The sequence below is a fragment of the Leptodactylus fuscus genome, chromosome 2 (assembly GCF_031893055.1).
Source record: "Leptodactylus fuscus isolate aLepFus1 chromosome 2, aLepFus1.hap2, whole genome shotgun sequence".
Classification (NCBI taxonomy): domain Eukaryota; kingdom Metazoa; phylum Chordata; class Amphibia; order Anura; family Leptodactylidae; genus Leptodactylus; species Leptodactylus fuscus.
Genome location: NC_134266.1, coordinates 58,002,952 through 58,015,479, shown reverse-complemented (window position 1 = coordinate 58,015,479; position 12,528 = coordinate 58,002,952). Strand labels below are relative to the sequence as shown.

Sequence of the window (12,528 nt, the reverse complement as noted above, 5' to 3'; positions counted from 1 at the left end):
ATACCTCCATTTATAATTATGTCAAATAATCTGCCCTTCCAAAACAACATGAAGTGTCATAGACTCATGGGTGGCCTGTTGCCCTTAACAGGGCTGTCTTTTAACAATAACCCCTCTCTATAGGCCATAACAAGGCATAAGGATGTTATGTAGTAGAAAAGGTGAAGCTTCATGTCACATCAGCTGGTGTTACTTGATCTACATTGATCAGGGCATCTTTCTGAGCTGTGCTTTAGAGATCATCCCTTTATAGGGCTTCAGCAAGCAGTAAATTGGATAGACGTCTAATCCTCAGAACCTTGTAGAGGTCATTCTACAGTTTCCAAATATGCCTCTGTTACTCTGCTTTGCAATCCCATTTTCATGTTAATCACCATTTTATGCAACTATAGAGAAAAAGTGCTTTGCCTGGGAATCTAGGGCTGAGTCCAAAGCCCAGGCACGCTTATACACTTCCCCAAAGTGCCTTTAACATCATTTGTACATGAATAAATGATTTACATGAAAATGTAGCTTTAAGGGTCCATTCACACGGAGTAATGTGAGGCGTTTTTTTGTGCTTATTTTGTGCTTATTTTTACGTCCGTAAAAAGACGTTTCCATTGAGTTCTGTAGTAAAATACGCCTGTATTTTTACGTCCGTAATTTTACGTCCATTATTTTACAGACGTAAAAATACAGGCATATTTTACTATAGAACTCAATGGAAACGTCTTTTTACGGCCGTAAAAATAAGCACAAAATAAGCACAAAAAACGCCTCGCGTTACTCCGTGTGAATGGACCCTAAAGCTGAATAATAGAGAAATATCTGGAGTGCTAGTATTAGGTTTATAACAAATTTACTGCTGACAGACTCTCTATAAAGAGAATGAAACTTCTGCCAATGCGCCAATTCCACTGTGGTTGAAGTACCCCAGAATATTTTGTCTGCTCCTTGTATAATGCAACCTCAATGGATTATTGGAGACGAGTAGACATGTTAGATTCTCTTGTATCATGGGACAAAAAGCCAAACTAAGACTCAACTAACTGTGTACTAATAAAAGTGTCTTCCAGTCACCTACTGTTCCTTCCGCTGATAAACTAGCCAGCATGGTCCTGGGGATAAGTGTCCATAATGGGACAACCCCTTTAAGTGTTCAAGGGATTCTTCACAAGAATATACATTAGAAAGCTGTTGGATGAATGTTTGTTTGGCTGACAGCTATAGTACCGACTTCTCCATAAACAAGTATTTTGACATATACTTGTTCTTAAAGGGGTTGTCCAGTTTCAGACAAATATTGAGAGACAAACGTTATTTTTTAAGTTCCACAATTTTCCAATATACTTTCTTTATCAATTCCTCACAATTTTCTCGATCTCTGCTTGCTGTCATTCATTCTGTTTACCTCCAGTGGGTAAAAATCAGTTCACGGTCATGTGATATGCAGCCCATGGTCATGCGATATACAGCCCATGGTCATGTGATATATAGCCCATGATCATGTAATCGATACACAGTTCGTTATGGTCACAGACATCTGTCTGATAACAAGCTGTGCACCTGTGTGCTCATCACATGACCATAGACTAATTTTTGCCCACTGGAGTTGTCCAGTTTCAAACATTTGGTTTGCATCTAGACAGTCCCTTTAACTGGGAGAAGGAAGAGAGTGACTGTCAGATACCTCGAGCAGCAGGTTATCTCCCTGAGAACAGAAGGATCAGCATGTTAAAATCCAACAGCCCAATTCTACTGTCCCTCAACATTTGCAGTCTGTGGGTTGGGAGAGCCCCATACACTTTAGGTCAATTGGTCCACTAATATTAGGGAAGGGGTATGACCACCATGCAATTAGTTCTGGCTAGTGTCACTCAGGAAGAAGCAACTGTACACATGGTACGTGAGATGGGCTTGCAGATGCAGAATGGCTACACAGAGCCTATTGTAAAATGTGATGACTTAGCATGCCTAGTTTGCATAGCTCTTCAGGTCCCTACTACTACTAAGCCTTCATCTTCCCTTGCTCTCTTCTAAACCCTTGAGTCTAGCTACCATGCATTTCCTCCACTTGCCTGCTACACTCTTTACAGCTTTTGGTCCTCTCCCATCTTTTCTTCTCACCTGAGGTGTCAGACATGTGTCTCTTCCATGCCTGGTCTAGTTTCTCAGTGCTGTCTACTGCCGCCACCGTTCTGGAGATTAGAAAGTCTGAAAAATAATACAGGATTAGTGGATTTGGTAGCCAGATCCTGACACAGTAGATCCATGTGCTTGGACTGTGCCCTCACCTGTAGATACACTGCCACTGGTGTACAGAGGTTCTTCTAACTCCCGCAGTGCACCATGGATGATTCCTTCCACCTCCTGCATCAGGCGCTGTAGAAAACCATCTTCAAGGTTTTTGAGTTGTGTGAGACAATCCTGGGAGGACATAAGAGACCATCAGTTATGTAAGACTTTAGGCACTAGATCAATTCAGGAATAGGCACAAAGATTGTAATCAAGGATACAGAAGATAAAAATGGAGATGTCTGTTCCATTTCCAATTGTTACGTTAGTTTTTATTTAGGTAACACATAATATTGTTTTGCCCAGGAGTGGGGTTATAATGTGGATGTTTTTTATTTTTTTTATGTTATACATTGTGTCCCATTAAGATCATAATAGACTTTTGGAGACTTTTTAACATTTCTTTATTTATTTTTATTTTTTTTGCACAGTAGCCCCAGGTACAGGAAGACTACAGTCTTCTGAGCTACAGTGCTCAGTTGATCTGAGCCCTCAAGCAGCTCCTGGCACCATCACTTGATCGCCAGGCTGGAAGGGTAACTGCAACATGGTGGTTTCCGTAGCTGTGTACACAGCACTCATTGAGTGGTATGTATACAGATAAATATATATATGCCCTTGCAGAGTTATGAATGGGCTGCCTGGATGCATAAAGGCAACTGGCACGCAACACTGTTTATCAAAAATTAGTTGAACGAACCCTTTAATGTCTATATACTCTGCTATATTTGCTGATTTTTTTTCCTTGACTCTCTATGCAAACCTTATAATATGACTTTCAGAATACTGTACATGCAAGTCAACCCTGATGGTGCAGGGACAAGAGCTGTTCCCCCGCAGTCAGGAGTGGGAGTGTGGCAGTGATTGACAATGACATTCCTGCACTAAGTTCTGGAATCCCAGTAAAATACAGTAAGCCCTGAAGCCCCTTGACCAGTACCAGTGGCAGTGTAGGGCCTTTATCCTGTTCGCCCCATCTATGTAATTGTAGGAACTGACAAAATGCCTTCACAATTGTTAGTTAGACTGTTAGTTAGGGCATATCACAGGTTAAATTTGTAATGTACAGAGGTGTGTGAATAGATACTGTACCTCTGTTGCCAGGATATTGCTGTTTTTGGCAATATGCAACCGAACTCTTTGTTTGAAAACTGTTTTTATTGAGTACAGCATAGAAAGCAAAGAAGAATACATACATAAAAAAATAAATGCATTCTATTCCATTTTTGGTATACAGAGCAAAAAGAAGTAACAAAGGCATAAAAATAAACCAAACAATAATAAGAAGCAAACTCGTTGTAGTGGAAGTGAAAGGGGGAAAAAAGGGTTGGGTTGTGTTGAGGTATGTCAGGTACGAAAAAGAAAGACATCTAGCGCGTCCTTGGTTAAAAAACGTAAAACGTACTTGATTCGGGTCAGTACTTTACAATTATATATTTTGCAAGTTGTAAATGGACACTACATTGATCAAGTTTTTGCCTTGGAGGCTGTATTTTTCCCCCTCCCCCCCTTTCCCTTCAAATTTTGGTTTACAATGTGTTGAGGTAGGTCGGCCTGGACGTGGTAGTCCAATGTGCTAGTTCCTCCATCCTACAGATGTTATTTACCTTTTCAACCCATTGAGAGAAGGAGGGTGAAATATATCTCTCCGATGTAATGGAATCAAGAGTTTAGCTGCAGCTAAGAGGAATATAGCTAGGTTTTCCCTATGTGGATAAAAGGCTTCATGCGGAAGCCAGAGCAAGACATGTTCCAGTTTGCGGGGTATGGTCATGGAACAGATCCTATCCGTGGTGTCAAGTACCTTGTCCTGGAAAGGCTTGATCAGGATTGAATTCTTTGGAGCAATGGAGCATTAGTGCTTATTCTCTTGCTCCAAAGAGTTAATCTGCGATGTATTGATAATGGTGGCATCAACTCACAATGGGGGGATCACTTTTAACTGATATTAATGTTATGTCCTCCATCACTCAATGTCATTATCCAGTATAGAACAAGAATATTATCAGTGTGATAGGTGACTACCATTACTGCTCCGTTCTTTGGACATCTCACCTGTTTAGAAGTTTCTAAACTGCTCTGAAGCAGCTGGACGTCCTGTTTGCTGCTCTCTAGCGCCCCCTGTAACTCATCCATCTGATGTATCTGCTCCTGTGCCTATAAATTAACAACAGATTAAACAGAGAGTAGATTATTTACCTTCATTCTTCCATTACATCCTTTAAAGTGTATTCACTGACACAGCAAGATACAAAGGACCTTTCCATATTTAATGGAGATTGCCTGCTCAACACTTCCAATAAGAGGCTATAATAAAGTCTTCAGCTTTGTATTCAGATGGAACATTATAAATGGCTTACAAATGAATTGCTTTGCCTTAAACCTCCCCTGAGAATGGTAATCTGGAGATGTAACATCTTGCTTCGCACTTCATTACGCTATTCTCCTGCCTACTTTGTTTACTTGCTTATTTTCCAATTTAGCAGACGATACAATGGTAACTTCCATTATTCCACATCCAATGGGAGAGGAGACATCTTCAGACAATGTCCTATGCCATTTTGTAAGTCCTATTAGGCCATGCTGCAATGAGAAGGCATTACAGACAAAAGTGTCATCCAGCCTCTGTGGCATACATTGTTTTTACTGATTTGAATGGCCTGTCGTATCTTGTTTTCCCAATAACCACAATACAAGCATTTACATTACCTTTCCCTGGCAGGCATCACTGATCATTGTGGGGGTGTTCACTAAAGGAACTACTTTATTGTTACTAGCTGCTTGCAGAGAAACTGAGAAAAGGCTGAACGTTCCATATAAAAAAACTCTCAAAGCTGAAACAAGATGATATTGGAGGACTCTATGATGACAAATTAGACTTTAGTGTTCATAGAGCATATGACAGGAGCACCCTATTTACATTGCTTACTATGTGCATGTCTATGCAGATTGTAGGGGACTGCATGTAAGGACGCTCACGCGTGACATGGGGTTAAGGTCACGTTTTTCTTCTGCTGATGTCAGTTTAAAAAAACAAAGACCTGATGCATCTCATTATATTCAAGTCCACAATCTTTAAGGTCCATTATTATACGTTTTTCCAATCTTCTGGTTCTCCGATGGATCAGAAGAACAGACTTCCCGGCACAGATGTGAATGTAGAGCTAGTAAAATGGGTTAACTTTTCAGAGACAAAACCTCAATGAAACTGCAGTCATACAGTGATCAATTGATCAATGGCTGTTGCAGGGAAATGGTCAGCTATGTAATACAGGGACAGATGAAGACTACCAGAATGGGAGCAGATCACACAGAGCAGCTTTCCGTTCTTGCTCAAGCAATCAGGTCTTAAATGGGAGAATAAAGCAGGGCATAAGGATAAGGGTTTGTCTTCATGATAAATGAACACAATTTATCCGCTAGTCAAGGGACAGAGGATAAATGTCTGATCACAGGAGGTTCCGCTGCTGACAACCTCAACGATCAGGAGGAAAGAGGTCCTAGTTCCATCCTTCTGTGGAGCATTTGTGTGGTACTTCATTTGGTGGAGATACCCAAGTACAGGACTTGAGTATGTCCTGAAGTCCCATAGGGTTGAAAGAAGTCGAACTGCACATGCCTGAATAAAGGACAGGGACCATCATTCTCCTGATCGGTGGAGATCTCTGAGCTACTCATCAGACACTTGTTTTCTATCCTGTAGATAGGGACTAATTCTTGCTCCTTGGACAGCCCCCCTAATGGCTGCTCACGTACAGCCTACCTTCCTCTGTGTATGCTCATTCACACGTTGGTATGAATCTTCAAGTTCTTTTTTGGAGCGTTCCACGTCACCCAGAGCTTCTCGAGCCAAGGTCATCTGCTTTGTGACTTCAGCATTCTAACAAATCAAATAGGTATAGATTAAGTTACCACAGGCACAAAAATTCTCCCTACGCAATATGAATTCAAGTGGTTTCAAATAGATCTTAAAGGGGTACTCCTATTGATGTCCATTATGGCAAAGTTGGAAATTTGCAGCTAGAGTTAAACACATAGATGTAAGCAGGCATTACAAAATAACACAGAATAGCTATAGAGGAGCTACAGTACAGAAAGAGTGTAGTTTCATGTGCTATGCTGCTTCCGTAATTCCTATCTACTTCTATGGCACTTACAGAGACAGTGTAGAACAGATGTGAGCTGCTTCTGTAACTCCCCGTCACCTCAGCGGCTGTACACATGGGTATCCTCATGTCAGCCTTATATTGTTGCTAACTGTTTGGACAACTTAAGTCTCATTTAATAGAGCATGTGATTCTGGATAAAAATGTAATGCACTTTAATTCTTTTAAAATCTGTCTAAAGTTCATGCCACTAGGTGTCACCCTAGCTAATTTGCAGTTCACTCCCTGTTACTAGGGAAGTAGCCTCCACCGAAGCAAGATGGATTCACAGTGAGTGGAATGGGAGGGTCTGTTCTCTCTTCACATAGTGAGTAGAGAGGGAAGGGGCTGATTCTCCTCACAGTACTGTATATTTACTGTATATAACCACTTTTTATAGGCCTAAAAAAGAGGGTAAAGCCAATGTCTGGTCTGCTTTATTTCATACACTATGCTATTGCTGTTTGGCCTCATTCACTACAATGCTTGCTGCACTTGGCCATTATGGTTCAGAAAATACAGTCCATATAATGGACATATTTCCCAGATTGCACTTTGCCTGGAGTCCCGGACACATACACCTGAAGAATGGAAACCCCAACAAAGTTGTGAACCTAGCTTAACTTTAATTAAAAAAAAAAAAAAAAATCTAATATTTGTGACTATCTTTAAAGGGACTCTGTCACCAGAGAATGACCTAATTTTTAAACAAGTTTTACATTAAAATTTTTAATAAAGAACTTTTGGTGAGGTTTTTAAAAATCTTCCATGTTATTATCTATATTTAAAAAAAAACGTAAAAATTGTGCAGTTCTGAACCTGACCACTAAGCCTGATGATAGGGTGAGGATAATATAGTTAGTATATTAGGTATCAAAACTGACTGCACTGATTGCTTGGGAACGGTGTGGTTAGAGAATAAATTCCAACTGTGTTGTCCTCAATGGATTAGGGCATATTAAAATGTGAAAAGGACTCTAGCTGGTGAAGGCTAAAAGGTCCTCTTTAAAGGCTGAGGCCCCATGTTGTGGAAAAGTGGCTTTTTTTGTTCCAGATTCTGCTGTGTTTTTTTGAGCCAAAGCCAAGAATGTCTACTAAAGGAATAAGAAATATATAGGAAGTAGAGATGAGCGAACACTGTTCAGATCAGCTGTTCCGAACAGCACGCTCCCATAGAAATGAATGGAAGCACCTGGCACGTACACTTTGCCGGCGGCCAGTCGCCGTGCCAGGTGCTTCGATTCATTTCTATGGGAGCGTGCTGTTCAGAACGGCTGATCCGAACAGTGTTCGCTCATCTCTAATAGGAAGTTCTTATACTTCTCTTTTTTGCTCAATCCACCCCAGGCTTTGGTTCAAAAAACTGCAGCAAAATCTGCAACAAAAAAGCTGCATTTCCGCAATGTGGGGCTTTAGCCTACAGAAAACTTTTGACTGCAGTGAGTAGCATGTCATAAACATCCACAGGCTTATCAAAAAAACAATTGTCAGCTGAACGTAAGATTGGACAAAAATCTCATGTCTCTGGCCAGCATTAGATAGCTTTCTGATGTACTATATAATAATGGGAGTAACAAGGACCTGAGTTGTCCTTTGTTTCTCAAGCAGATCAGCAAGATCAGGGGTGTCCTACAGACAAATGGCCACCCTCGAGCCACCATTACAGATACGCACCTTTCTCAAAAGGTCTGCATGATTCTGAACAAGCTCTGCATATTTCTCCTTCAGTTTGGTATATCGCTGCTCATTTGCTATGGATTTCCCTGTAACAGAAAAAGGGAAGAGCGTAATCATTTATTTATACAGTCTTCACATTAGCAGCCCACACAATATACCATCAGCACAGACATAGGACAGCACTAACATTTCTGATAACCACTGCCTACACCCAGCTGGTGGTTTCCTCCCGAGCCAGCAGCATTGTTATAGCACTCTATATGTGACAGATACCTCACCAGTCTTAAAGTCACTTCTGTGCTTCTCTCCTCCAAGTCTTCTCTAACACACCATCTGCTTCTTGACCAACACGGAATTAAGTAAATAGTTGTGCAAATGCACTAGATCTCAAGTCAGAAGCGGATGGAATAGACCAAATACGAAATACACTATTACATAAGGTATAGCTATATAGTGGTTATATTACATTAAAATGCATTATTAGGGTCAATACATAAAATGTAGTTTAGCAAGTGGAATGTGCAGCCCAAATCCACAGCAGAGAAATACTCATGGATGAGGTTTTGAAAACCCTATCTACATATATTAGACTGCTACAGATTTTCAAGTTTCAGAAGAGGTAATATCACCTGGATATGTACAGAGACTTACAAGGCCCTGCATACCCTACTAAGAATTCAGGGGAAGAAAAATGTCCTCCTTGGTGAAAAAGAGGAACTTACTCTAGCACCATCTTTTGGAAGGTAACTCCTTACAGATCGGTGCCCAGTCTGGGAATAAAGCCAAGCCACAATACACCTCCAAAGTTAAGAGGGATCCATCCACAGACAGATGTTTCCAAGTTATTGCCTCTCATCACTGCAAAGCAATGTACTGGTGTGAGAAGTCATAGATGTGGATCAGAATGGGTGCTATCTCCTTAAGTGGATGTCACCTAAAAGTGTACAGGGACTTATTGGACCATGCATGCTCTGCTAAGGGTCTAGTCACGCGGAGGAAAATGGTGGGGAATTTTGCTAGCAGAAAAAGGAACCCATTGAAGTCAATGGAAGGGTTATTTTTGCAGCGCTGAAATTCCACACCAAATTCCTCACCATTTTCCTCCATGTGAATTGACCCTAAGTATTCTAGGGAATGGACCCCTTCTAACCCATGTCTATGACCTTTCACTCAGCCAGCAGATGGGTTTCTCTTCCTTTTGTAGGAGATATTCTGGTTTGGCTTTATTTCCAGGTTATGCCACTAGGTTTCTGGAATACCAGGCATTTGTCTATAGGTTGCTACCTTTCAAAAGGTGGCACTAGAGCAAGTCCCCTTTTCCACCAAGAAGGATGTATTTGCACATCCTTCTGCAGATTTTTATGTCTTGTAAACTGTGGGTTTTCATTGTGGATTTATATTAAAATGCATTATTAGGGTCAATACACATGATGTAGTTTTTCAGCTGGGATCTGCAGCACAAATCCACAGCATAGTACAGAACATGGATGCACATATTTATTTAATTGCGTAACATCTGCATGTATCAAGAAATACTTGAAGTACTGGCCATTGGATGTTGCTCTTTTGTTAAATTGCTGGAAAATCAATTAAGTTGTTTTCTAGTTAAATTTACTTTTGGAAAATTGGATAACAATAACATGGATGCCATTGAAGTTTTCTTACAGATTGTCACCAAGTGCTCCTAAAATCTTGAACTGCAAACCCATCTAGTGACCTTGTATTAAAACATATCTCGGAAGATTTCCTTTTCCTAGGGACCATGAAATGATCCAGATCAATGTCTAGATGTAATGTGGTTTGACAGGCGCCAGAGAATGACCACTGATATGGACGGTGATTTGGATCCACATAAGATCTATTTTAAGAATGAGAAAAGAGCATGCTATCAGCAGAACCTGGCAGTGGTCAGGGCTGTGGAGCTGGCAGGACAAGCCACCAACTAGAACTCCTCTATATCACAGCCGGACTCTGACTCCTGCTCCGATCCCTTCATAAATAGCTGGCACATACAGTCAGTCACAAGCAGTAAAGATCCTCTATTCCATTAAAAAGCCAGTGACTGAATTCCTAGGAAAATACACATCCAACTATGCATCTAATCAATGCATTTATTATGAAGACAGGGAAAGCAACTTTTTTCCCTCCAACTCCACCCAAAATTGGTTCCAACTCCATAGCCCTGGTAGTGGTGCAGCCTGAGGACTTGGGTCTCTAACAACAGACCCAATAATAATTTGACATTACAAAATACATTACAAGATCCTTTGATGATTATTGTTCATAAATGTTAAGTAACGGCTCCTTACTTTCTATCTCAGTCAGGCTCTTCTGGGCTTTCTCTGTATCCTGTCTCTTCCTCTTCAGTTCTTCCAACTCTGTGCGCAGGAACTCATTTTCATCCACCGCCTGCTCCCTCAGATGTTTCTGCTCTGCTAACTCCGCTTCTAGCTCTTGGATTCGTCCCTTCAGATTGCTAACCAACCGATGACTCTGGAATGTAAATATTTTTTTATCAATATGATTTTGTAAGAAAATATCGATTCTTGGATTCCTTTAATAGAACTTGTCACCAAAGTTTACCCCTATAAGGGAGGGTTCACACGGTGTAACGTGCCGCGTGATGTGGCACGTCTACGCCGCGGGACCCTTTGCGGGCTGTACACGCTCCCATTGATTTCAATGGGAGCGGGGATCGTATGCGCCGCGCTAGTTTGCGGCCGTGATTTTGCGGCTGCAACATCACAGCCGCAAACTAGCGCGGCGCAAACGATCCCCGCTCCCATTGAAATGGGAGCATGTACGGCCCGCAAAGGGTCCCGCGGTGTAGACGTGCCACATCACGCGGCACGTTACACTGTGTGAACCCTCCCTAAGGCCTAGTTCACAAAGAGTTTTTTGGCAGCGGATTTTGACATGGAATAAGCCTCAAAATCAGCTGCCAAAACCGGCTCACATTGACTTCACTGTACGGCTCCCATTGTACATTCCACTAGCCATCAATAAGACTGTGGCCAGGCACGTTCTGACATCACCAGCCTGGCCACTGCTGCTAGATAGCATGGGTGGTCTGAAGTGTAAGCAACAAGCTAACACTTAAAAAGCATAATGAGCAGTCTCTGGCAAGTGGATAAAGATATATAAAGTAATATATTGGGTAAAATGCTTCAGTTAGCTTAAGATACCAGTTTAAATATGATCCTGGAAATGTATATATATACACTATATAGAAAAAGCCTGAAGGACACATAAGATATGTTCTTAAATGACTTGTGCAATATTAGACACAGATAACATGAGGAGTTTGTGTGAATGGAGTGGTCCTCATTCATGTAGATTGGCCCATTCAGGCAGAAGGCCCCATACAGTTGTCCTCACGTCTCATAAGAAATACTATTATAAGGCAATTCCTAGTGGTTAATGTGACATCAAAGTGCGCACTCTGAGGCGAAAGAAAAGAAATGACTCCTAGTTTGACACTTGCTTTTGTAGTCATTGAAATTTTTTACCTCTGCTTTGAAGTTTCCCAGATCATCCCTCAGAATGGCAATTTCTTTATACAGCTGCTCTATGAGCCGATCTCTGAGGAGAATGAGAGAAAGTCGAAGAAATAAAAAAGATCTTATGTAAATCGTAGCACACAATCTATAAATGAGCATGACTAATAAATGAAGAGTCCCCAATTGTATTCAATTCTATATGTTCATTGGCGTACAATAGGGTGGCGCAGTGTGGCAGTGATCGGTACGATTGCTTTGCAGGTTCAAAGTTGAGCGTGAACATTTGCATGTTTTTGGATTTTAACTAGACTGTAAAAAATTCTCTAAAAGGGACAGACTGGCAGTCAGTGTATATATGAGGGATGTACATACACTAATAGGGGATTTGTCTCAACCTGGTCTCCAGGTTGACACTGAAATCAGTCCGGGTGACTGGGTTTTACAACTTGTAATCTGGGTCAGGTGCACTGAGCTAAATGCTGTCTAAGGGCTGGTTCCCACGATGTAACGCGGTGCTCATTCTGACACGTAAACACGTGTCAGAGTCAGCGCTTCAAAACAGAATCCCATTGACTTCAATGGGTTCTGTTTAACGCGCATAACACATTAAAATCAATGAGTTAAAAAGCCTCCCATTGATTTGAATGTGTAGCGCACATAAGACAGAACCCATTGAAGTCAAAGGGATTCTATTTTGAAGCGCTGATTCTGACACGTAGTTATGTGTCAGAATCAGCGCCGTATTACATCGTGGGAACCTGCCCTAAGGCTGAGGCCCCACATTGCCGAAACGCAGCTTCTTTTGTTGCAGATTTTGCTGCGTTTTTTATGCCAAACCTCGGATTGACCACAAAAGGAATGGGCAACACATAGGAATCTCCTACTCTTCTCCCTTCTGCTCAATCCACTCCTGACTTTGGCTCAAAAAA

General features: G+C 41.3%; 1 protein-coding gene across 1 annotated transcript in view; it reads right to left on the bottom strand.

Moving 5' to 3' along the window:
- Positions 1–12,528, bottom strand: part of HIP1 (huntingtin interacting protein 1) — an 85,668-nt gene that overhangs the window by 19,182 nt on the left and 53,958 nt on the right. Inside the window, exons 13-19 of the mRNA XM_075263823.1 lie at positions 11,609–11,681; positions 10,409–10,592; positions 8,097–8,185; positions 6,041–6,157; positions 4,333–4,434; positions 2,277–2,409; positions 2,110–2,196 (exon numbers count right to left, since the gene is read on the bottom strand). Coding sequence (XP_075119924.1) covers positions 2,110–2,196; positions 2,277–2,409; positions 4,333–4,434; positions 6,041–6,157; positions 8,097–8,185; positions 10,409–10,592; positions 11,609–11,681 — 785 coding nt within the window. The remainder of the gene's footprint in view (positions 1–2,109; positions 2,197–2,276; positions 2,410–4,332; positions 4,435–6,040; positions 6,158–8,096; positions 8,186–10,408; positions 10,593–11,608; positions 11,682–12,528) is intronic.